This window comes from Eleutherodactylus coqui, chromosome 8, assembly GCF_035609145.1.
Source record: "Eleutherodactylus coqui strain aEleCoq1 chromosome 8, aEleCoq1.hap1, whole genome shotgun sequence".
Lineage (NCBI taxonomy): Eukaryota > Metazoa > Chordata > Amphibia > Anura > Eleutherodactylidae > Eleutherodactylus > Eleutherodactylus coqui.
Window position 1 is genome coordinate 147,649,641 of NC_089844.1, and position 27,086 is coordinate 147,676,726.

The 27,086-nt window shown below is 41.1% G+C and overlaps 1 protein-coding gene across 2 annotated transcripts; it reads left to right on the forward strand.

The window, feature by feature from the left end:
• The first annotated feature begins 6,025 nt into the window (after window positions 1-6,025).
• Window positions 6,026-25,183, forward strand: LOC136576980 (uncharacterized). Of its 2 annotated transcripts, XM_066576659.1 has the most exons (8): window positions 6,026-6,171; window positions 9,328-9,444; window positions 9,653-9,763; window positions 17,729-17,900; window positions 23,250-23,302; window positions 24,240-24,325; window positions 24,408-24,602; window positions 24,675-25,183. In XM_066576659.1, exons 5-8 carry the CDS (start codon window positions 23,263-23,265, stop codon window positions 24,879-24,881), a joined length of 528 nt encoding a protein of 175 aa, XP_066432756.1. In that variant the 5' UTR covers window positions 6,026-6,171; window positions 9,328-9,444; window positions 9,653-9,763; window positions 17,729-17,900; window positions 23,250-23,262; the 3' UTR covers window positions 24,882-25,183. The 2 variants fall into 2 exon arrangements, 1 of the variants encoding a protein (XP_066432756.1); XR_010786426.1 differs by lacking the exon at window positions 24,675-25,183 and having other exon boundaries at window positions 24,408-24,490.
• Window positions 25,184-27,086: the final 1,903 nt, after the last annotated feature.

The window sequence follows — 27,086 nt, forward strand, 5'->3', positions numbered from 1 at the left end:
GTCCCAAGGTGCCCCTTAACCCCTTAAGGACATTGCCTTTTTTCCATTTTCGTTTTTTCCTCCACCCGTTTAAAAAATCAATTGTTTTTTGTGGGATGAGTTGTATTTTTCAGTTCTATTTAATGTACCATATAACGTACTAAAAAACTTCAAAAAATTCAAAGTGGAGTAAAATTTAAAAAAAGTAATTTCGCCATCTTCCGGTGCATCCTGTTTCTACGGCGCACAAAATGCAACAACAATGCCGTAAGTTTATTCTATGGTTCAGTACGATTACTACGATACCAAACTTATAAAGTGTTTTTTTTTCTGTACTACTTTATTTTTATTCAGACATTTAATTATTTTTAATTATTTTCTGCCGCCATCTTCTGCATGTAAGAACTTTTTAAAATTTTCCATCAACGTAGTTGTCCGAGGGCTCATTTTGTACGGTACATCCTGTAGTTTTCATTGGTACCATCTTGGAATATATACAAGTTTTTGATCGCTTTTCATTGCATTTTTTTACTTGGAGACCCAAAAAGCGCATTTCTGGAGTTATTTTTTTTTTTACAGGCGACGTTCACTGTGTGAGGTAAATAATGCGTTACTTTCATAGATCGGACTTTTACGGACACAGCGATACCAAATATGTATTTTTATTTTATTACTTAGATTCTTTTATTGTAAATATGGCAAAAGGGTTGTTTTTTACAGTTGTTCCTTTTTTTTTATACTAAAACTTTATTAATCTTATTTTTCCTTTTTTTAGCCCCCATAGAGGACCACAACTAGCAATGCTTTGATTGCTCTTGCAGTATCATGTAATGCCATACTGCGATTGGGCAGGCAGTCTATCAAGCCACCCCACAGGGACGCCTTGATAGGCATATTGCGAAGACAGCCCTGGGGCCTTTCAGAAGGGCCCTGGCTGGCATGACACCTGCATGGCTCCCTGCGATCTCATCGCAAGGGAAGGGGCCGTATCAGAATTGACAGTGGCATTGAAAGGGTTAATAGCGCCGATCAGCCACGCGGCTGATTGCAGCTATTGCCCGCAGGTGTCAGCTGTAATAAACAGCCGGCGCCTGCGGTGTATGACGAGAGGTGGCCCTGCAATCTCTCTTCATATATACCCTGCAGCTGCAGGACATAAATGTGCAACCTGCAGCGTTAAGGGGTTAAAGAGCGCTTTGCCTTGTACCCTCAGAGCCCGGTACCTGGTTGTTTGGTCCGGCTTTGCAGAGGATTACCCGGACCGGATACAACTCTGGGAGTAAACAAGAATGGTTCAATTCATTAACAGCAAGCAAAGATCTTGAAATGGTGCAGAATTAAAACTGTGTTTTTGTTCCAGGGGTGAAGTATCTGAGGCAGGATGATGGCCGCCTCCCCGGTGATGAATGGCGGGCATGCCGATCTGTGGGCATCTCATAACCAGATCGTCCTGGAACCTCCTGAAACAGGTGATCCAGAGGTAAGACATACGAGACGCTCCGCTCTCACTGCACTATAGGCGCTTCTACACAGAAGACGGATCCTCTGCTGGCTGTAATGAGCGACTGACAGTATAGCTGCCAATCAGTCCTCGTTCTGCCGCTCGCGGTATGGAGGATCACTAGTATTGGGACGACCGGTCACTAATATTGGTCATCCTTCACCAGCAGCAGCTCTTGTCAGCAGCCGCCCCCCTAATTACACGGAGGATGTCCTGCCAACGAATGAGCATTTTTATGCCCGCATGAAAGATCCAGTCAGCCGGTGAGCGAGCGTTCTGAATGTTCATCAGCTGATTGGGGCGCATTCAGGCGGGGCGATGATCGGGGAGATAAACCTTCTGACAAATGTGTGTTCCCATGTAAAAGGGTCTTAAAGAATGACCTGCACATCCAAGACTCCAAGGTATCTTGGTTCCCTACATCGGGTAATAGATGCTGGGCGCTGACCACTAATGGAATCTATTATGTTGGCCATCGCAGTTGTCATCCAGCTTTCCATGGATTCTGCATGTCATGGACACCTGCGTTATGCCGTGTTACACTCCACAGTATTGGAGGTCTTTGTGTCATTCAGGCTGCCTTCACACAGGTTAGAAAATCACGTATTGCGAGACGCACAAATCTCGCACGAGTATGAACTCCGTTCTTTTGACCCGAGGTAATATAGATGAGTTTTATTATTTTGCTCTCCTCCCCTGCTGTCCTATATTTGGGTGTTCCCTCGGAACGCCTCACCCGTTGTTTTCAATGGGTCCGGAAAGATCACACAGCGTGCGATGCGAGGTTTCCCATTGGATCGCGACTGTACTGAAGTCATGGGAGGTGGTTTTGACACGAAACGCCTAGCATCCGCGGGGACATCGTACAAGCGTGATATCGGGACGAGCTTCCTTGCCTGAAATATCGCTCAGCTGTGTGAAACTAGTCTCAGTGGGGAAACTAAAGCTAGATGTAACCCTCCTTAAAGTGACCCTCCAGTCCTAGACAAACAAAGATGGCCGCACCGGTTCTCTGACTGTCTGCTGCACACTGTGCATTAGTACACATCGGTAGTCTAAAACACTACACCTGCTGTGATTGGCCAGTGTTGTCCACGGGAGCAGCGCTGACCAGTCAGAGCAGCATGCAGTGTCTCAGGATGTCTCCTTCACACCTGGAGGTTTGGATGTGGATTTTGAAACCAAAACCGGGTGAGGCTCATAAAGGGTAGACTAAAGGACGGGTTCAGTTTCTACCCTTTTTTCTTCATTTTGGTTGACTTCTGGTGTGAACAACTACACATGTGAGCACATCCTTAGACTGCGGCTGCATACTAACACACATGTGAGCACATCCTTAGACTGCCGCTGCATACTAACACACATGTGAGCACATCCTTAGACTGCGGCTGCATACTAACGCACATGTGAGCACATCCTTAGACTGCGGCTGCATACTAACGCACATGTGAGCACATCCTTAGACTGCCGCTGCATACTAACGCACATGTGAGCGCATCCTTAGACTGCGGCTGCATACTAACACACATGTGCGCACATCCTTAGACTGCGGCTGCATACTAACACACATGTGAGCACATCCTTAGACTGCGGCTGCATACTAACACACATGTGAGCACATCCTTAGACTGCGGCTGCATACTAACACACATGTGAGCGCATCCTTAGACTGCGGCTGCATACTACCACACATGTGAGCGCATCCTTAGACTGCGGCTGCATACTAACGCACATGTGAGCACATCCTTAGACTGCGGCTGCATACTAACACACATGTGAGCACATCCTTAGACTGCGGCCGCATACTAACACACACGTGAGCACATCCTTAGACTGCGGCTGCATACTACCACACATGTGAGCACATCCTTAGACTGCGGCTGCATACTAACACACACGTGAGCACATCCTTAGACTGCGGCTGCATACTACCACACATGTGAGCACATCCTTAGACTGCGGCTGCATACTAACGCACATGTGAGCACATCCTTAGACTGCGGCTGCATACTAACACACATGTGAGCGCATCCTTAGACTGCGGCTGCATACTAACACACATGTGAGCGCATCCTTAGACTGCGGCTGCATACTAACACACATGTGAGCACATCCTTAGACTGCGGCTGCATACTAACGCACATGTGAGACCCGCACGAAAATGGAGCATGGTCCAGATTTTTTCATGCTCCATTTAAAAAAAAATCCCTTTTATTGGCCATCCGCGAGTATTTATCTACCCGCGAGTGGTCAATGCATCCCTATGGGGTGCGGATCCGCATGCGGGAGAAGAGTTAAAATCCGCTGCGGATTTTAATTCTTCTTTTGCCCGTGGACATGAGGCCTTAGACTGCGGCTGCATACTAACACACATGTGAGCACATCCTTAGACTGCAGCTGCATACTAACACACATGTGAGCGCATCCTTAGACTGCGGCTGCATACTAACACACATGTGAGCACATCCTTAGACTGCGGCTGCATACTAACGCACATGTGAGCACATCCTTAGACTGCGGCTGCATACTAACACACATGTGAGCACATCCTTAGACTGCGGCTGTATACTAACACACATGTGAGCGCATCCTTAGACTGCGGCTGTATACTAACACACATGTGAGCACATCCTTAGGCCTCATGTCCACCGGCAAAATATGATTTAAGATCCGCAGCGGATCTCCCGCATGCGGATCCGCACCCCATAGGGATGCATTGACCACCCGCGGGTAGATAAATACCCGCGGATGGTCAATAAAAGGCATTTTAAAAAAAATGGAGCATGAAAAAATCCGGACCATGCTCCATTTTCATGCGGGTCTCCCGCGGGGACGGCTCCCGCGGGCTTCTATTGAAGCCTATGGAAGCCGTCCGGATCCGCGGGAGACAAAAATCGGGATTTACTCACCCGCTCCGTTTCTTCTCTTCTCTGCGGCGCCATCTTCTCTCAGTCGCGGCCGGATCATTTTGCTTCGGGCCGGCGCATGCGCGGGGCACGTCACCGACGTCATCATGCGCTTCCGCCGAGCCGAAGAAAGAAGATCCAGCCGCGAGGCAGAGAAGATGACGCCGCGGTGAAGAGAAGAAACGGAGCGGATGGGAGGTGAGTTAATTCTAATCTATTGTTATTTTCGGCGCTCATGTCCGCGGGGCAGGAGGGACCCGCTGCAGATTCTCCATGGAGAATCTGCAGCGGATCTGATTTTCCCCGTGGACATGAGGCCTTAGACTGCGGCTGCATACTAACACACATGTGAGCGCATCCTTAGACTGCGGCTGCATACTAACACACATGTGAGCACATCCTTAGACTGCGGCTGCATACTAACACACATGTGAGCACATCCTTAGACTGCCGCTGCATACTAACACACATGTGCATCAGATAGTCATAGCGGCTCGGCCGTCTGTCCAGGGCTGGAGGGTCGCTTTAAGGGAGTATTCCTATATTATACACTGGTGATATGTTGGTAATGTAGGTCGGCACTTTACCATCTCTGGGCTCCTCGCTGGTGGATGAAGTGACTGCAGCACTGATCTAGCACTGTGTCCTTTTCACTGCTTATCCCTGCCCAACAGCGCCCTTACCAGGCACTGTGCAGAAACTACAGTGTGACCGGGTCACTTATATAGGGCTGGCTTGTACGTGCTCCTGACTGAATAAAGGTTGCCAGAAGCTGTGGACATCCGGGGTATTGTGGATGTGTTGTGGGGAGCTGGATCCGTCACCTGATGGACTTTATTCTCCTTCTATCTTCTGGTTTCAGGTTCCCCTGCAGACTTTGCAGTGTACACGGTTCTGGTAGAGCCTCATGGACGGATCACGGGACTGGACCTGCCTGATGGGGGGCACCTTACCCCATGGGGGGCTTCATGACTGGCAAGAAGAAAATCTGTGCTACATCCATCTTCTTTGTATCTATGCCTTACTAGGTAAGCAGCCATTGCTGCGGGTCCTTGCAGAGCTCTAGTGACGCCCGTTACACGGAGTACATCCTTGTATGTCACTTATTTAGTGGTTTCGTGCACTCTGTCTATATGGCTCTTCTATTATGAGATGATTTATGCGGCCGCGTTTCACACTCTTATACAGGTGAATCCCAACACCGGTTATATAGACTGCGACAAACTAGAGGAAAATGCCCGCTTGTTTCATCCCAAACTGATGATTGCTGGTGAGTACTACAACCTCCATCATCTATTTACATCAATTCATCAAATGTGTCACCTGCATTGTTGTAAAAGTAAAGAGTTTTGAAACTTGTGATATCTTTCCTTTCCCTGTCTAAGGCGTCAGCTGCTACTCCCGGGATTTGGACTATGCTCGGATGAGGGCCATTGCTGATGAAAACAATGCTATTCTCATGGCTGACATGGCGCACATCAGCGGGTTGGTGGCAGCCGGAGTCGTGCCTTCTCCTTTTGAACACTGTGATGTTGTGACCACCACAACCCACAAGACCCTGCGTGGCTGCCGAGCTGGCGTTGTCTTTTACTGGAAGGGTGAGTTGTCCTCCTCAGGGAGATGGAATGAAGGACTTCTACGAATGCTGAACTGATGTGATTTCTTCAGGCGTCCGCAGTCTGGATCCAAAGACGGGGAAGGAAATGATGTACAATTATGAGAGTCTGATCAATCAAGCTGTGTTTCCTGGCCTACAAGGTGGACCCCATAATCACGCTATTGCAGGTACGACCCACCAACATTAAATGGGCTTTATGGTGTATCCACCACCCACCAAACGTGTATGGTTTCATCAGATATATTCCATATGGTGATCTATTCCAGGTATTGCTGTGACACTAAAACAAGTGATGACCCCAGAGTTCAGGTTGTACCAGAAACAGGTTCTCTCTAATTGCCGGGCGTTGGCAAGTGCATTGGAAGAGCTCGGTTATCACATTCTTAGGGCGCCCACCCACTGGCGTTTTTTTACCTGCGTTTTGCGTTTTTCCTGCACAGGCATAGAGATAACATGTGTTCCTGTCCACTGGCGTTTTTTTTGCGTTGCGTTTGTGTTTTTAACATAGGAACTGTCAGTTGCATATGTGTCCTTATTTTTCTCCTAATGCACCCATGAATGTCAATGGAAATTAACGGAAAAATCGCGGAAAATGCCGCGAAAAACGCGCGGAAAAATCGCAGAAACCGCTGCGTTTTTTTCCCGTGGAAAACGCAAACGCCAGTGGGTGGGCGCCCTTACTGGTGAGATTTGTTACAGTTTCCGCATTATGATATTATAGAAGGGAATGTTTTACAGAGCAGATGTGCCGATACACGGGGGGAATGTAAGAAATCACTGCTGCTCATCAATGAGCGGGCTGTTCACCATGAACAGGTCTGCCACTAAGAAACTGTAGGAAGCATGAAGCGATATGTGGTACCCGGTGATATCGGGTGTTTGTTTAAAGGGATTTTCTGGGTATTCGATATTGTCAAATCAGTGGAGTGGGCTGACTTCTGGCATCAGCTTTTTAATGGGGCTGCGATCTTGGGTGAGCGCTGCGGCCTCTTTATTGGATACCAGACACAGTGTTGCGCAGTGTGTAGTGCTGGTTCCTTGTATTGCCGCTCAGTTTCATTTACTTGAATGGGACTGAGTTATATAAATGTCATGGCACGGATGAATGTGACATCACAGGCTGAGGGCTTAATTACACGAGCGTATACCGGTCAGGTTTTCACGGCCGGCCGATATACGCTTCCATCTAAGCAGTTCAACCCTTCCCTCCCCCTCACCACCTCTCTGCCTCTCTCCTCCAGTCCGGTGTCTGCAATGGGAGTGGGTGGGTTGTGGGCGGAGCTAAGCGCCACTCTGTCCCGCCCACTCCCATTGCTGGCTATGGACAAGGGTTGGTGAGGGGGCGAGAGCTTAGCTCCACCCCTGTTCCGCCTACTCCCATTGAAACCGCTCGGAGCGGAGGAGAGAGCCAGGGAGGGGGGGGGGAAGTGCTCAGATGAAAGCGTGTAGCAGCCAGCTGTGAAAACGCCTGCCGATATACACTCGTGTAAATAAGCCCTCAGGAAGAGGTCACAGAGCTCACCCCTTCAACATGTGGTTCTAAACTCTTACATTGTTTATGGTTTTCGCTTGTCTACTTGCTGCTCCTACTGCTTACGTACAAACTGGCTAGCTTGGTGCCTGCAGGAGGGGAACAGCTGGTAGGAGGAGCTCACACTTTTTTGCTTAGCGTCTGCCTCCTAGTGGCAGTAGCTATACCCCATGGTCCTAAGCCGTGTCCCGCAATGAACAAGACAGAGATTTTATTTTAGAGGCTTTAGTGTTTTTTGCTTTTATTTATTTCCTATAGAGAGAAGTATGTTAAACGCCATACCTTAAGCATGCAGCACTTCAAAAAAAGACAACAGGGAACCAAAAGAAAATATATACCAAATATAAGGGAAACACACAAAACAAAACACTGAAAGAGAATGGCATTCTGTTTGAAGCCCCATTGCCCACTTGTAGAGCCCTTAAGCGGCCAAAACAACACAGAATCCCCACAAATGACCCCATTTTGACCGCTTATCGAATTCATCTGGGGGTGTGCAGCGTATTTTGACCCCAGAGTTTTTGAATGAATCTAAGTAAAGCAGAAAGAAAAAATAGCGATTTGTCATTTTTTTGGCAATTGTCATTTAAAATTTTTTTTTTTTGTACAGCACACATCAGAATGAAGACTTTCACCCCAAAATAGATCCCCCTGTTTGTCCTTTGTTCAGAGACATGCCCATTGTGGCCCTAATTGTATGTCTGTATGCACAACGGGGCCCAAACCGAACAAAGTATCAAACTTCAACTGTCTTAACTTTTACCTGATCGCCATTATCCACTGAGACCGCTCACCAGGGCCCTCGGTCACTGCTACAGGCTCTCGGCTGCCTTTAGTAGCCAGGAGCAAGGAGATTTTACATTTCCCAGACCCTCCCCAGCTACTGCACTTGCGTCTGCCATTTTGGCACTGGTACATGTGCCAAAGCTAGGGAAAGGTCCACTGATAAAGATCGGGGAACCTCACCAGAGACCTTAGGTACGTAACTCCCCTCATGGATCGGAACAGAGATGGAAAGTGAAACGTTAACTTTTTTTTTACTTTTATGTGATCGCCGTTATCCATTGGATAGCGACATTCACGTGTAAAGTCCAGACTCTCAGCTATATTTGGTAGCCAGGAGCAGGGAGATTTTATATTACCCTGGCAAGCCACGGCTTTTGTGCATGCGTCCACCATTTTGGAGATGGGCACGTGCGCAGAAGCCGGGGTAAGGTCTGCAGATAAATCCGGGGGCCTTAGGTATGTAATTTCATCTCCCCTCATGGATATGATCCACGAGGGAAGATGAAACAAACTTTTTTCTTTTTTACACTTTTTTAAACGTTTACATGATCGCTGTTATCCATTGGATAGCAGCGATCATGTGACCGAGAACCATATACAGCGGCTCTTGGTGACAGCTCCCTGCTCTCAACTACTCATACTAGCCGGGAGCAGAGAGTTTTTAAATTTCCCAAGCCTTCCTGCCCTGTGCACAGGCGTCAGGTCCTAGAGGACCAGAACGCGGCGGGACATCACGGAACACAGAGGTGAGTATTCTCTCCTAGATGGCAGACAGCGCTGTACATTGCACAGTGGCCTGGATTGGTACTGCATGCTGAGTCTTATTGAAGGGTTCAAGACTTGGCCTGTATCACTGCGAGTCACTGTGTAGTATACGGAACTATCTGTTTCCTGCAGCCAAATGGCAAGAAGTGGGACAACCCCTCTAACTTGGTTGAAACAACTCTAACTGCTTCTTGTTTTGTCAGAATTGCTGGAAATAAATTTGTGCTCCGTCACTTCACAGGAGGTTCTGATAATCATCTCATCCTCGGGGACCTGAAGAACAAGAAGACAGATGGAGGAAGAGCAGAGAAGGTCCTTGAAGCCTGCGCCATTGGTTGCAACAAGAACACCTGCCCAGGTGAGTGCAGCTCTATTGGAGGTGTGAAGTAAGTGATACAACTATGGAAACGGGGCAGCGAATCCGTATCCTGTGGATTCACGAGGAACTGAACCTGATTAATGTCAGTCAGAGGTTCAGATGTGAAATCTATTTTGAAGTCTTTCTAAGCCACGCAGACGGCACCATGTCATTGATGAATGTTTTCCGCTATCTGTGCCCTCGGCAGGTGACAAGAGTGCTCTTCGTCCCAGCGGCCTTCGTTTAGGATCCCCTGCCCTGACTTCCCGAGGATTCCGAGAAGACGACTTCTAGAAAGTTGCAGATTTCATTCATCAAGGTGAGTAGTTCATGTTATGTGGATGTTCCTACACATGGGCTGCATTCATACAACTCTAACGTGAATGGCAGATGCCTCCAAGTAGCCTTACTAAGAGCCGCTGCAGGAATATGCTTTATCAGCCATCTGATGAATTGTGTGAAGTTCACCGTATTTGGTGCCCTTTATTTTGTGGTGATAGGAAAGTACTAAATCTGCCGGCATCCTGCTACAGTGGCTGGAATCAGAGTTCTCTACTACACCAAAATACTAATAATTCGGAGAAGAAAGATTAACACATTATTTGAACCTCGTGGCGTGAAGACCATTGTTACCTATTGTTGAGTATATACCCTCACCCGTATGCAATTATATTGCATATGGGCGGCGTGTATACACATCATCGCTAAGCAACACCATAGGTAATATAAACAAAAAAACCAAAACCAGGTGTATTGCTTATGACTGCCTGCGTGAGTACAAGCCCATTCACAGTGCAATTTTGCCACCATACGCAGACGTACATAGGATCACGGCCAGTAAAACGCTGCAGGAGCCCTGTGGCACTTAACGCTTTTGGCCGTGTGAGCCCGATCATACATGTTGTAGCAAATCACGACTGATGCGATGGCTTCCGTGATGCCACTGATCACACATAGTGGGTGATAAGGGGGGCATATAAACAGTAACACTCCCCCAGAGAAATACAAGGGAAGGTCCGGGGAACGTGGAGGCCAAGGAAGCAGTTCACTGACGTCACCATGTGCCTGGCCAACCCATCTGTTTGGTAGTCGCCTATTGAGCTGACTTCTCACTTCACCCATCCTGTTGGAAGATGAACCCTGGGATTTCCTGTTCCAGCTGCGGGAGAAGCCATATCCGTAGCATCCAGGTACAAAATCCCCAATTGTTTCATCAAGAAAGAAGAAGTGGCCGTAGACTGTCCTGCAGGTTATAGCGCACAACACATTCACCTCGGGGGAGTCCTTACGTACGTATTATAGTAGTTATATTCTTGTGCATAGGAGGCAGTATTATAGTAGTTATATTCTTGTGCATAGGAGGCAGTATTATAGTAGTTATATTCTTGTACATAGGAGCAGTATTATAGTAGTTATATTCTTGTACATAGAAGCAGTATTATAGTAGTTATATTCTTGTACATAAGGGGCAGTATTATAGTAGTTATATTCTTGTACATAGGAGGCAGTATTATAGTAGTTATATTCTTGAACATAGGAGCAGCATTATAGTAGTTATATTCTTGAACATAGGAGCAGTATTATAGTAGTTATATTCTTGTACATAGGAGGCAGTATTATAGTAGTTATATTCTTGAACATAGGGGGCAGTATTATAGTAGTTATATTCTTGTACATAAGGGGCAGTATTATAGTAGTTATATTCTTGAACATAGGAGCAGTATTATAGTAGTTATATTCTTGAACATAGGAGCAGTATTATAGTAGTTATATTCTTGAACATAGGAGCAGTATTATAGTAGTTATATTCTTGTACATAGGGGGCAGTATTATAGTAGTTATATTCTTGTAGATAAGGGGCAGTATTATAGTAGTTATATTCTTGAACATAGGAGCAGTATTATAGTAGTTATATTCTTGTACATAGGGGGCAGTATTATAGTAGTTATATTCTTGTACTTAAGGGGCAGTATTATAGTAGTTATATTCTTGTACATAGGGGGCAGTATTATAGTAGTTATATTCTTGTACATAGGGGGCAGTATTATAGTAGTTATATTCTTGTACATAGGGGGCAGTATTATAGTAGTTATATTCTTGTACATAGGCAGCAGTATTATAGTAGTTATATTCTTGTACATAGGGAGCAGTATTATAGTAGTTATTTTCTTGTACACAGGGAGCAGTATTAAAGTAGTTATATTCTTGTACATAGGGGCAGTATTATAATAGTTATATTCTTGTACATAGGGGGGCAGTATTATAGTAGTTATATTCTTGTACATAGGGGGCAGTATTATAGTAGTTATATTCTTGTACATAGGGAGCAGTATTATAGTAGTTATATTCTTGTACATAGGGGGCAGTATTATAGTAGTTATATTCTTGTACATAAGGGGCAGTATTATAGTAGTTATATTCTTGTACATAGGAGGCAGTATTATAGTAGTTATATTCTTGAACATAGGAGCAGCATTATGGTAGTTATATTCTTGAACATAGGAGCAGTATTATAGTAGTTATATTCTTGTACATAGGAGGCAGTATTATAGTAGTTATATTCTTGAACATAGGGGGCAGTATTATAGTAGTTATATTCTTGTACATAAGGGGCAGTATTATAGTAGTTATATTCTTGAACATAGGAGCAGTATTATAGTAGTTATATTCTTGAACATAGGAGCAGTATTATAGTAGTTATATTCTTGAACATAGGAGCAGTATTATAGTAGTTATATTCTTGTACATAGGGGGCAGTATTATAGTAGTTATATTCTTGTAGATAAGGGGCAGTATTATAGTAGTTATATTCTTGAACATAGGAGCAGTATTATAGTAGTTATATTCTTGTACATAGGGGGCAGTATTATAGTAGTTATATTCTTGTACATAGGCAGCAGTATTATAGTAGTTATATTCTTGTACATAGGGAGCAGTATTATAGTAGTTATTTTCTTGTACACAGGGAGCAGTATTAAAGTAGTTATATTCTTGTACATAGGGGCAGTATTATAATAGTTATATTCTTGTACATAGGGGGGCAGTATTATAGTAGTTATATTCTTGTACATAGGGGGCAGTATTATAGTAGTTATATTCTTGTACATAGGGAGCAGTATTATAGTATTTATATTCTTGTACATAGGGAGCAGTATTATAGTAGTTATATTCTTGTACATAGGGGGCAGTATTATAGTAGTTATATTCTTGTACATAGGGAGCAGTATTATAGTATTTATATTCTTGTACATAGGGAGCAGTATTATAGTAGTTATATTCTTGTACATAGGAGCAGTATTATAGTAGTTATATTCTTGTACATAGAAGCAGTATTATAGTAGTTATATTCTTGTACATAAGGGGCAGTATTATAGTAGTTATATTCTTGTACATAGGAGGCAGTATTATAGTAGTTATATTCTTGAACATAGGAGCAGTATTATAGTAGTTATATTCTTGTACATAGGAGGCAGTATTATAGTAGTTATATTCTTGAACATAGGGGGCAGTATTATAGTAGTTATATTCTTGTACATAAGGGGCAGTATTATAGTAGTTATATTCTTGAACATAGGAGCAGTATTATTTTAGTTATATTCTTGAACATAGGAGCAGTATTATAGTAGTTATATTCTTGAACATAGGAGCAGTATTATAGTAGTTATATTCTTGTACATAGGGGGCAGTATTATAGTAGTTATATTCTTGTAGATAAGGGGCAGTATTATAGTAGTTATATTCTTGAACATAGGAGCAGTATTATAGTAGTTATATTCTTGAACATAGGAGCAGTATTATAGTAGTTATATTCTTGTACATAGGGGGCAGTATTATAGTAGTTATATTCTTGTACTTAAGGGGCAGTATTATAGTAGTTATATTCTTGTACATAGGGGGCAGTATTATAGTAGTTATATTCTTGTACATAGGGGGCAGTATTATAGTAGTTATATTCTTGTACATAGGGGGCAGTATTATAGTATTTATATTCTTGTACATAGGCAGCAGTATTATAGTAGTTATATTCTTGTACATAGGGAGCAGTATTATAGTAGTTATTTTCTTGTACACAGGGAGCAGTATTAAAGTAGTTATATTCTTGTACATAGGGGCAGTATTATAATAGTTATATTCTTGTACATAGGGGGGCAGTATTATAGTAGTTATATTCTTGTACATAGGGGGCAGTATTATAGTAGTTATATTCTTGTACATAGGGAGCAGTATTATAGTAGTTATATTCTTGTACATAGGGGGCAGTATTATAGTAGTTATATTCTTGTACATAAGGGGCAGTATTATAGTAGTTATATTCTTGTACATAGGAGGCAGTATTATAGTAGTTATATTCTTGAACATAGGAGCAGCATTATGGTAGTTATATTCTTGAACATAGGAGCAGTATTATAGTAGTTATATTCTTGTACATAGGAGGCAGTATTATAGTAGTTATATTCTTGAACATAGGGGGCAGTATTATAGTAGTTATATTCTTGTACATAAGGGGCAGTATTATAGTAGTTATATTCTTAAACATAGGAGCAGTATTATAGTAGTTATATTCTTGAACATAGGAGCAGTATTATAGTAGTTATATTCTTGAACATAGGAGCAGTATTATAGTAGTTATATTCTTGTACATAGGGGGCAGTATTATAGTAGTTATATTCTTGTAGATAAGGGGCAGTATTATAGTAGTTATATTCTTGAACATAGGAGCAGTATTATAGTAGTTATATTCTTGAACATAGGAGCAGTATTATAGTAGTTATATTCTTGTACATAGGGGGCAGTATTATAGTAGTTATATTCTTGTACATAGGCAGCAGTATTATAGTAGTTATATTCTTGTACATAGGGAGCAGTATTATAGTAGTTATTTTCTTGTACACAGGGAGCAGTATTAAAGTAGTTATATTCTTGTACATAGGGGCAGTATTATAATAGTTATATTCTTGTACATAGGGGGGCAGTATTATAGTAGTTATATTCTTGTACATAGGGGGCAGTATTATAGTAGTTATATTCTTGTACATAGGGAGCAGTATTATAGTATTTATATTCTTGTACATAGGGAGCAGTATTATAGTAGTTATATTCTTGTACATAGGGGGCAGTATTATAGTAGTTATATTCTTGTACATAGGGAGCAGTATTATAGTATTTATATTCTTGTACATAGGGAGCAGTATTATAGTAGTTATATTCTTGTACATAGGGGGCAATATTATAGTAGTTATATTCTTGTACATAGGGGCAGTACTGTAGTAGTTTTATTCTTGTACATAGGGGGCAGTACTATAGTAGTTATATTCTTGTACATAGGTGGCAGTATTATAGTAGTTATATTCTTGTACATAAGGGGCAGTATTATACTAGTTATATGCTTGTACATAGGGGGCAGTATTATAGTAGTTATATTTTTGTACATAGGGAGCAGTATTATAGTAGTTATATGCTTGTACATGGGGGGCAATATTATAGTAGTTATATTCTAGTACATAGGGGCAGTATTATAGTAGTTATCTTCTTGTACATAGGGAGCAGTATTATAGTAGTTCTATTCTTGTACATAGGGAGCAGTATTATAGTAGTTATATTCTTGTGCATAGGGGCAGTATTATAGTAGTTATATTCTTGTACAGAGGAGCAGTATTATAGTAGTTATATTCTTGTGCATAGGGGGCAGTATTATAGTAGTTATATTCTTGTACATAAGGGGCAGTATTATACTAGTTATATGCTTGTACATAGGGGGCTGTATTATAGTAGTTATATTTTTGTACATAGGGGCAGTATTATAGTAGTTATATTCTTGTACATAGGGGGCAGTATTATAGTAGTTATATTCTTGTACATAGGGGGCAGTATTATAGTAGTTATATTCTTGTACATAGGGAGCAGTATTATAGTAGTTATATTCTTGTACATAGGGAGCAGTATTATAGTAGTTATATTCTTGTACATAGGGGGCAGTATTATAGTAGTTATATTCTTGTACAGAGGAGCAGTATTATAGTAGTTATATTCTTGTACATAGGGGGCAGTATTATAGTAGTTATATTCTTGTACATAGGGGACAGTATTATAGTAGTTATATTCTTGCACTTAGGAGTAGAGATAACTACTATAATACTGCCCCCTATGTACAAGTAGTTATATTCTTGTACATAGGGGGCAGTATTATAGTAGTTATATTCTTGTACAGAGGAGCAGTATTATAGTAGTTATATTCTTGTACATAGGGGGCAGTATTATAGTAGTTATATTCTTGTACATAGTGGACAGTATTATAGTAGTTATATTCTTGCACTTAGGAGTAGAGATGAGCGAGCGTACTCGGCCACTCCCTTTTTCGCCCGAGTACTGCGATTTTCGAGTACTTCAGTACTCGGGCGAAAAGATTCAGGGGGCGCCGTGGGTGAGAGGGGGGTTGCAGTAGGGAGAGGGATAGAGAGAGGGCTCCCCCCCGCTGTTCACTGCTGCTAGCCCCCACGCCGCCACGCCTCCCCCCGGCGCCCCCCGAATCTTTTCACCCGAGTACTGAAGTACTCGAAAATAGCGGTACTCGATCGAGTAATTACTCGAAACCAGTACGTTCGCTCATCTGTACTTAGTATTATAGTAGTTATATTCTTGTACATAGGGGGCAATATTATAGTAGTTATCTTCTTGTACATAGGAGCAGTATTATAGTAGTTATATTCTTGTACATAGGGGGCAGTATTATAGTAGTTATATTCTTGTACATAGGGGGCAGTATTATAGTAGTTATATTCTTGTACATAGGGGGCAGTATTATAGTAGTTATATTCTTGTACATAAGGGGCAGTATTATACTAGTTATATGCTTGTACATAGGGGGCAGTATTATAGTAGTTATATTTTTGTACATAGGGAGCAGTATTATAGTAGTTATATGCTTGTACATGGGGGGCAATATTATAGTAGTTATATTCTAGTACATAGGGGCAGTATTATAGTAGTTATCTTCTTGTACATAGGGAGCAGTATTATAGTAGTTCTATTCTTGTACATAGGGAGCAGTATTATAGTAGTTATATTCTTGTGCATAGGGGCAGTATTATAGTAGTTATATTCTTGTACAGAGGAGCAGTATTATAGTAGTTATATTCTTGTGCATAGGGGGCAGTATTATAGTAGTTATATTCTTGTACATAAGGGGCAGTATTATACTAGTTATATGCTTGTACATAGGGGGCTGTATTATAGTAGTTATATTTTTGTACATAGGGGGCAGTATTATAGTAGTTATATTCTTGCACTTAGGAGCAGTATTATAGTAGTTATATTCTTGTACATAGGGGACAGTATTATAGTAGTTATATTCTTGTACATAGGGAGCAGTATTATAGTAGTTATATTCTTGTACATAGGAGTCAGTATTATAATAGTTATATTCTTGTACATAGGGGGGCAGTATTATAGTAGTTATATTCTTGTACATAGGGGGACAGTATTATAGTAGTTATATTCTTGCACATAGGGGGCAGTATTATAGTAGCTATATTCTTGTACATAGGAGCAGTATTATAGTAGTTATATTCTTGTACATAGGGGGACAGTATTATAGTAGTTATATTCTTGTACATAGGGAGCAGTATTATAGTAGTTATATTCTTGTACATAGGGGCAGTATTATAATAGTTATATTCTTGTACATAGGGGGGCAGTATTATAGGAGTTCTATATTTTTGCACATAGGAGCAGTATTATAGTAGTTATATTCTTGTACATAGGGGCAGTATTAAAAGTAGGTATAATCTTGTAGATAAGGGGCCATATTCATCTTAATTTGACTACTGAACATAGTCCAGTACAAGTGGTCAGCAGTCCCCAGCAGTTGCCTGACCGCTGCTTTATTCATTCAAGAGGTGCATGGGACCCTGTTCTTATGATAAGTAGTAGACCCCACCAATCAAACATATATCCTTTATACCTGTAGTGTAAAAAAATCAGATTGATGTATAAAATTATTTGCAGCCTTCACTGCCCCCTGTTGGATGGCCTGGGATATAGCTACACATGCAGGTTTGGGTGTGTGTATCCGCGGTGGCTGAGCAGAAATGATAGTAAATTAAATCTGTAATGTAAAAATAGCTTTTTATTAAAGCCGTTGAAATAAATAATGGAGCCGTTGCCTATAACAACCCTTCCAAAGGGCCCGAGGCCTCTGAACAGTAAGTGCTGATCTGGTTGCTGTGGGCCAATCATCTGCTTTTTTAACGCACTAGTTTTAATAAATCTCATCTCTCATTCACAGACCAATCGAGAAGCGGTTTTACAAGAAGAATCTACCAGTAGCAATTATTCAATTTAGAAGTCCAAGTTGTACCTTGTGGTCACATGACTCATTAGCCGTGGAGAAATCTAGATGTACCTATGAAGACCCTCTAGCGATCTCTAGGATGCCAGTCATACAGGAATGCTTCCAGGTTGTTATTAGATCGGTATTTGTCAGAATTGGATATTTTCTTAATGACTAACGGCAGCGTGACGCTTAGGGGTTACATTGCAAACTAGTATGGTCCTTAAGAGCTCCCTCTACTGGTATTGTTATGCTACAACAGCCATACACACTGGTCCAAGAGGTTTCTTTTGCATTAGAATGACACTTAGGGGCTGGCTGCCAAATTTTAACCTGGGGGCAAGCACACAGCACTGGTCCTTGTGTGGAGACCCTCATGCATGAAAAACAGGAACTGTGTGCAGAAATTGTCAGATACACATAAGAGACATCTGCCTGCAGAATGCAAATACTTTCTGTCTCTGTCACCGGGGTTGACAGTTTGGTATGTTAGTGCATGGGGAAGGGGTTATGCAGAGGTGGTACAACTGGGACAACCCCTTTATTCATATTAATCTTTGCCTTTGCAGGCCTTAATATGTAAATGTAAAAAAATACAATATATTGCAGTACTGAAGTATTGCAGTATATTGTAGAAGTGATTAAACAATTGCAAGTTCATGTCCCTTAAGAACACACAAAAATGTATAATTTAAGTGAAATAAAATGTAAAAAAAAAAATAAGTGGAAAATTTAAAAAAAAATCCTTTTCTCATTTTTCCACAAAATGATAAAAAATAAACACAATTGTCGTCACCGCATCTGAAAAAGCCTGAACTTTCTAAGTATCACATTATTTATCTCACACAGTAAACACTGTCAAAAAAGAAAAATACATAATGCCGAAATAGCATTTTTGGTCACCCCACTGCACAATAAAAATAAATAAAAAGTGATGAAAAGTTGCCGGTACTCAAAAAGGGTAGCATTAAAAACTACGGCTCGCTCTGCAGAAAACAAGACCTCACCCCCATCGATGGAAGAGTAAAGATGTCAGAATATAACCAAAAGCATTTTTTTCTTTTTTAAAAAAGGGGATTTTTTTTTTTAAGTAGTAAAAAACAAAAAACTCTATAAATATAGAATCGCTGTAATGGTACTGACATATAGAATGAAGTTAAGGTCATTTTTAAGTCACTATGTACACTACAAGAGCAACCTCCTCCCCCCCCGAAAAATAGCATGTATGAATTATTTTCCATTTCACTGCACTGAAAAATGTATATATTATACGGCACATTAAATGTTACCATTAAAGAGTACAACTTGTCCTGCAAAACCAAACCAGCAGAGAGTGATGAGTTGTAAAATAAAACCGTTCTAGCTCTTGGATAGAGGAGATGAAAAAAACGGAAACTCAAAACATTTCCAGTAGTTAAAGCACTAAATGTGACGCCTTGATATAAGGATATCCATATAGTGAATCGGCAGCTACATCTGTCACCATGGCGACAGCATCTGTGACCGACCAATAGGATCGCAGGATTGGTGTTTGAAAGTCTTCCAACTGTCACTTGTGCTCAGTCTGTTAGAGCTCGGCAGTGAGTGGCGACGGACACCCGCACGTTTCTGCGTGATCTCAGGTAATGGAATGATGTCTCTTCTATGTTCTAAGGGGTTGTGCCAAGGTATAAAGGTATCCCAAATTATCAGTGGGGGTCCGATTGCTCCATTCACTCAGGGACTGACCAGAACTCTGTTCTCGGGATCGGTGGGTTTCCCAGCAATCGGACCCCCGCTGATCATAAAGTTACCCCGTCATGTGGATCCTATGGAGAGGGGGCTCTTTATAACTTGGCACAACCCCTTTAATTCAGAGTTCTAGAAAGTTCCTGCTGGCTCTGTTGTATTATCTCCCTGTAATGTAACCCAAAGATGTCTCCGGTATAAGTACTTGTGGGTGGAGCCGGGGCGGTTATGTAATGAACAAATATTTTTGTCTCTATACCACTTATTTTGTGGGGTCTCGTATTTTAGGTGTGGTATGAACAGGGGGTCGCAGTCACTTTCTCTAAACTTCTGAGGGCGCTATGGAGCTCATGAACCTCCTTAAATCAATTGGCATTGAGCTCTCCTACTCCGACAACAGTGGGGGTCCTGTATACTAACATGATCTGATTATATGAGGATAGCGCCCCCTAGTGCCATTCACAGGGTTCCCTCCTTTCATAGCACAGACCTGCTGGTGATCAGTTGATTACATGGATCCTGCAGCTATCACCAGGTGACTGCCCCCAGCAGGATTAGTGTAGCACTACATGGTGATCATATAAATAACTGTGCATCATGTAATACAGGGTCGCTCAGTCTTACAGAGCAGGAACCCATCTTTAACCCCTTGAGGACACAGCCATTATTTTGCCTTTTCATTTTCATGTTTTGTGTCTCCCCCTTCTAAGTGTCATAATGTTCCTATTTTTTTGTCGTTTAATTTTTTTTGGCGGTTATAGTTTTTAATGTTACCATTTAATGTACCAAATAATGTCCTGTAAAACTTATATAAGTACTGTATATGCAGCATAGCTCTGTGTATATAAGTACTGTATATGCAGCATAGCTCTGTGTATATATATGTACTGTATATGCAGCATAGCTCTGTGTGTATAGAAGTACTGTATATGCAGCATAGCTCTGTGTATATATGTACTGTATATGCAGCATAGCTCTCTGTGTATATATGTACTGTATATGCAGCATAGCTCTGTGTATATAAGTACTGTATATGCAGCATAGCTCTGTGTATATATATGTACTGTATATGTAGCATAGCTCTGTGTATATAAGTACTGTTTATGCAGCATAGCTCTGTGTGTATATATGTACTGTATATGCAGCATAGCTCTGTGTGTATATATGTACTGTATATGCAGCATAGCTCTGTGTGTATATATGTACTGTATATGCAGCATAGCTCTGTGTATATAAGTACTGTATATGCAGCATAGCTCTGTGTATATATATGTACTGTATATGCAGCATAGCTCTGTGTGTATATAAGTACTGTATATGCAGCATAGCTCTCTGTGTATATATGTACTGTATATGCAGCATAGCTGTGTGTATATATGTACTGTATATGCAGCATAGCTGTGTGTATATAAGTACTGTATATGCAGCATAGCTCTGTGTGTGTATATATGTACTGTATATGCAGCATAGCTCTGTGTGTATATATGTACTGTATATGCAGCATAGCTCTGTGTATATATGTACTGTATATGCAGCATAGCTCTGTGTGTGTATATAAGTACTGTATATGCAGCTTAGCTCTGTGTGTATATATGTACTGTATATGCAGCATAGCTCTGTGTGTATATATGTACTGTATATGCAGCATAGCTCTGTGTATATATATATGTACTGTATATGCAGCATAGCTCTGTGTGTATATATGTACTGTATATGCAGCATAGCTCTGTGTGTATATATGTACTGTATATGCAGCATAGCTCTGTGTGTATATATGTACTGTATATGCAGCATAGCTCTGTGTGTATATATGTACTGTATATGGAGCATAGCTCTCTGTGTATATATGTACTGTATATGCAGCATAGCTCTGTGTGTATATGTAAGTACTGTATATGCAGCTTAGCTCTGTGTATATATAAGTACTGTATATGCAGCATAGCTCTCTGTGTATATAAGTACTGTATATGCAGCATAGCTCTCTGTGTATATAAGTACTGTATATGCAGCATAGCTCTGTGTGTATATATGTACTGTATATGCAGCATAGCTCTGTGTATATAAGTACTGTATATGCAGCATAGCTCTCTGTGTATATATGTACTGTATATGCAGCATAGATCTGTGTGTATATATGTACTGTATATGCAGCATAGCTCTGTGTGTATATATGTACTGTATATGCAGCATAGCTCTCTGTGTATATATGTACTGTATATGCAGCATAGCTCTGTGTGTATATATGTACTGTATATGCAGCATAGCTCTGTGTATATAAGTACTGTATATGCAGCATAGCTCTCTGTGTATATATGTACTGTATATGCAGCATAGATCTGTGTGTATATATGTACTGTATATGCAGCATAGCTCTGTGTGTATATATGTACTGTATATGCAGCATAGCTCTCTGTGTATATATGTACTGTATATGCAGCATAGATCTGTGTGTATATATGTACTGTATATGCAGCATAGATCTGTGTGTATATATGTACTGTATATGCAGCATAGCTCTGTGTGTATATATGTACTGTATATGCAGCATAGCTCTGTGTATATATGTACTGTATATGCAGCATAGCTCTGTGTATATATATGTACTGTATATGCAGCATAGCTCTGTGTGTATATATGTACTGTATATGCAGCATAGCTCTGTGTGTATATATGTACTGTATATGCAGCATAGCTCTGTGTGTATATATGTACTGTATATGCAGCATAGCTCTGTGTATATATATATGTACTGTATATGCAGCATAGCTCTGTGTGTATATATGTACTGTATATGCAGCATAGCTCTGTGTGTATATATGTACTGTATATGCAGCATAGCTCTGTGTGTATATATGTACTGTATATGGAGCATAGCTCTCTGTGTATATATGTACTGTATATGCAGCATAGCTCTGTGTGTATATATGTACTGTATATGCAGCATAGCTCTGTGTATTTATGTACTGTATATGCAGCATAGCTCTGTGTGTATATAAGTACTGTATATGCAGCATAGCTCTGTGTGTATATATGTACTGTATATGCAGCATAGCTCTGTGTATTTATGTACTGTATATGCAGCATAGCTCTCTGTGTATATATGTACTGTATATGCAGCATAGCTCTCTGTGTATATATGTACTGTATATGCAGCATAGCTCTAAATTTGTAAGTGGGGTAAAGTGAACTTGCGGATTTCTGATCGCTCATACAGTATAATGCAATATTATGGTATTGCATTATACTATATTTTAACAGCCTGCCTATTGAGGAAAAAGATACAAACTCAATGCAGATGTTGTCTGCAGGAAAGGCACACACTAGCTATGAATGATAGTTGCATCCAAGAGACTCGGGTACTACGTGCATTAGACAGCACGCTGTCCATGTGCTATCCGATGTAAGCGGGCACAGCACACCTACATGCATTGGCATATGCTATTTCATGTCTGTGATATGGACAGGAAAACCGCATGTAATTAGTTTTTTTTACCGCAGATGATTGATCTGTGTGAAAATCTGTCAATGTACATGTGCTCATAGCCCTATAACGGGCCATGTGCTGTCCGTCGACTTACGCCAAATATACTGGTATGCAGGGGGTTTAGTCAATTTGACCCCAGTGCGGTAAGACCACAGCACTAACCACACTGCCGGCCCGGGGGTTTGGTTACACATTACATATAGTAACTTGTGCCAGAAGAACTTTTCTCACCACTTTTTTCTTTGTGCTTTGGATGTGATGCAGATTATCAGAAACAATGTGGTCTACAGAGATTAGCAGCCTCGGCTTTGGATCAGGTAGGACTCTTCATTATCTTTATCATCTGCTGTCAGGGATAGCTCTCCCAGGGCCATGACAACAGGTAGGCAGGGGGCAAAATAATTCACCCAAGCAAGGGTTCAGGGTGCACCCAACATGTTTTGGCACAACAGCTGCCTTCGTCTGGGGCGCCCCCTTGCATGGGTTAAGTATTTTCATTTATGATTTTATGAATTTGTGATTACAGTAAAGATATTGTTTTATATTATGGTGTGATAGGCGTTTTCCTTTTTTGGTTTATGTCCTCTTGTGTAGCCACATTTAAGGGTTTGTACATTAGACGGTATATACAGTCAAGTGCCCTGCTGGTTCATTTGATTCCAACATAAACCACTGATGGAAGGCTGGAATACCTTCCGATGTATAGGAATACCATGGGATATGTTGCTTATAGGCTCCCACTTTAATAAAACATATACAGGGTGGTATATATAGATTTCTCTTGTATAGGTGTATATTGGGTTGTGTTGTTTACCATACGATTCCATGACTCAAAAATGGTACTGAGATCTACTGACCCAACAGAGGCTGAAGGGAGGCTCTTTTGGTCTCTGTTGGGTGAGTGGATCCTGATGGATACGTTTGGCACATTTATTGATTGATGCAGTGAGGACACAAGGCACACAGCAGTTGTGAACTTGACCTTAGTGGTGAGCTCAGATTGTAAGAAATTGCCCACCTGGACAACCACTTCTCTAAAGCATATTGTCCTGGGGATCGGTAATTGCAGCCGGTTTGGATATTGAAACTGGTGACCATGTAGTACAGGGTGGAGATAGAGAGAACAGATGGCTGCTAACTGACCTTTATCCGTCACACTCTGAGCAGCGAGCAGGTTACATATATTGGTCAGTTTTGTGCCTCTTCCTCTACATTCATGATTGAGCTCATTATCTGCTTGTTCTCTCTCTTCAGCTTATGCCAGCGTCACGTCGGCGGAGGAGTTCCAACTGGTGACGAAATGTATGCAACTCCTCCCGTCCCCTCTCTTCAAGAAGGAGGTGAGTAAATGTGCCAGCTATCATGGACATGTATATATGTAGTCACCTGAGCACACAAATTACTAATCCACTCTCTTTTAAGCGCCTCATGCCAACAAACCCTGAGGCCCAGAGACAATATCGGCCAACTCGTGAAATCATCAGACCAAGACCAACAAAGGAAGAGTTGGCACTGCGAGCAAGAGCAGCCATCGCTCGCATGCTATGTGAAGGGCTGGAGGATGAAGACGAGGAAGAAAAGAAGGAAGAAAATGAGGAGAACATTGAGGATGAGGAAGTAGAGGAGAAGAAGGAAAAGGAAGGAGAGGAAGACGATAATAATATTCAGGATGAGGAGGTAGAGGAGGAGGAAAGAGAGGAAGAACATCTTGAGGATGAAGAAGAAGAGGACCGGGAATCCAACAGTGGTGATCCATCTGACCCACTGAGAGGGATTCAGGACCGGTCACTGAGAAGAAGCAGGATCAGGCAGCGCTCCATCCACCATGGCAGCCCCCGCATGTGGGGCAAGAAAAACATCATGTGGACGATCCTGCGAAGAACCCTCCACCTCTGAACTATTGCAATAACATCAGCAATAGTAATAATAATATAATAATAATCCTTAGAATAATAATTATAGTAACAAAAATAAATTAATAGTAGAATAATAAAAATAATAAGATCAGCAATAATAGTAGGAAGGGATTTGATCCGGGGTTCTAGGACCGATCGCCTTTTCTCGGGGTCAAGAAGGAATTTTTCCCTGGTCACCAATTGGCTGAATGTGTCCAGGGTTTTTTCGCCTTCTTCTGGATCAACAATGTTAGGGTTAGGCACAGTGTAATATTAGTATACATGTAATAACAGTGTAATATTAGTAATAAGAAACAATAGTAGTATTACTCTTAAAATGATAATATAGTATTTATAATATAATAACAGTTAGGAATTTTCTTAATTCCTTTGGAGGCTTTGATCCGGGGTTCTAGGACCGATCGCCTTTTCCCGGGTTCAAGAAGGAATTTTTCCCTGGTCACTAATTGGCTGAATGTGTCCAGGTTTTTTCGCCTTCTTCTGGATCTAAAGTTTTAGGGTTAGGTATAGTGTGATATTAGTAATAGTGGAATAATAATAGTATTAGCATATAAGTAATAATAGTGTAATAATAATAGTATTAGCATATAAGTAATATTAGTGTAATATTGGTCATTATAAACAATAGTAGTAATAATCTTAAAATCATAATATAATAGTGTTAATAAGGTTTATAATATAATACTAACTAGGAATTTGTTAATTGCTTTAGAGGCGTTGATCCGGGGTTCTAGGACCGATCGCCTTTTCCCGGGGTCAAGAAGGAATTTTTCCCTGGTCACCAATTGGCTGAATGTGTCCAGGGTTTTTTCGCCTTCTTCTGGATCAATAACTATAGCGTTAGGGTTAGTGTAATATTACTAAGAGTGGAGTACTAATAGTATAAAAAAATGTAATAGTGTAATACTAGTAATTATAAAAAATAATTCCCTACTGTGTAAACAATGTAATAAAAGTAGTTGTAGGTTAAATAATATAACAGGAAATTGTAAATTCTTTTAGTGGCTTTGATCCGGGGTTCTAGGACCGATCGCCTTTTCCCGGGGTCAAGAAGGAATTTTTCCCTGGTCACCAATTGGCTGAATGTGTCCAGGGTTTTTTCGCCTTCTTCTGGATCAACAATGTTAGGGTTAGGCTTCTTAGAATTAGTAATAGAACAACATAGTACACTGATAATAGGAGTAACCTTATAATACTAGTGATCGGGTAAAAATGGTCTAATGATTCTAGCAGTAGTCTGATAGCTTTATATACAACATAATAGCGTTATAATAACAATAACATAATAGTAATAATAGTGATGGAATAATAATAGTAGAATGATAAAACTAGTGATATTATAACAGTGATAGGAAAACAGTGTAATAATACTAGCGATATAATAGAAGTATATACTGGAAATAAACAACCTTAGAAATATATCCTGTGTGCCGTCTGGTTTATACTAGTAAAAAAGAAATGTGTGAGATTTGGGTAAAAGGGGCCTTTTTATCTAGAAACAGCGCCACTCTTGTTAATATGTTACATCTGGTATCGCAGCTCATGCCCAGTCAGACCCATTATTCCCATCTCATACAAAATCTATTAAGAGAACTTGTCTCCTCCTATAAGCACCATAAACTAAGACACATTCTTATAGGACGGGTCCGGCGGAGTCCGGGGATGTAATGTATATACTCCCCATTCCCGCGCTGTCACACGCGCTCCACTGTTCTCTATGGGAGTGCGCACACAGACTGAATGAAGAGTCACGCTGATAGATGGAGCATTGACTTCCTGGGGAGCCTGGTAAGTATAAACATTACATCCCGGACTCCGCAGGACCTGTCCTATAAGCATCATACTTAGTTTATGGTGCTTATAGAAGGTGACAGCTACCCTTTAATTCTACAAGGTCCACATAGAAGTTACAGCTCCTGTTTAGTCATACAGCAAATTAACCGTATAAACATTTCCATTTGTAACATTTATGAAATCTTTAATTCCTTGTAGATGGGGCCCCGTGTAGGAATCTCAGTAGGGCCCCTTAACTCCAATTACATTCATTCCCTGTCAGCATTTAAGGCTGGATGGAAAAGCATCATCATCAGCGCTTTTCTATCCAGCTATAAAGACTGATGGGGATGGAAACCGTGCGAAATACAGACCAAAGAGGTCTCCCCTCCTCACATATCGAGCCGGATGG

Bases quoted from the DNA above. Each gene is read 5' to 3' on its own strand.
- LOC136576980 (XM_066576659.1), top strand. From the start codon at position 23,263: ATGTGGTCTACAGAGATTAGCAGCCTCGGCTTTGGATCAG. The intron at 23,303-24,239 runs GTAGGACTCTTC...CTCTCTCTTCAG, and splicing joins CAGCCTCGGCTTTGGATCAG to CTTATGCCAGCGTCACGTCG. The intron at 24,326-24,407 runs GTGAGTAAATGT...CTCTCTTTTAAG, and splicing joins CCCCTCTCTTCAAGAAGGAG to CGCCTCATGCCAACAAACCC.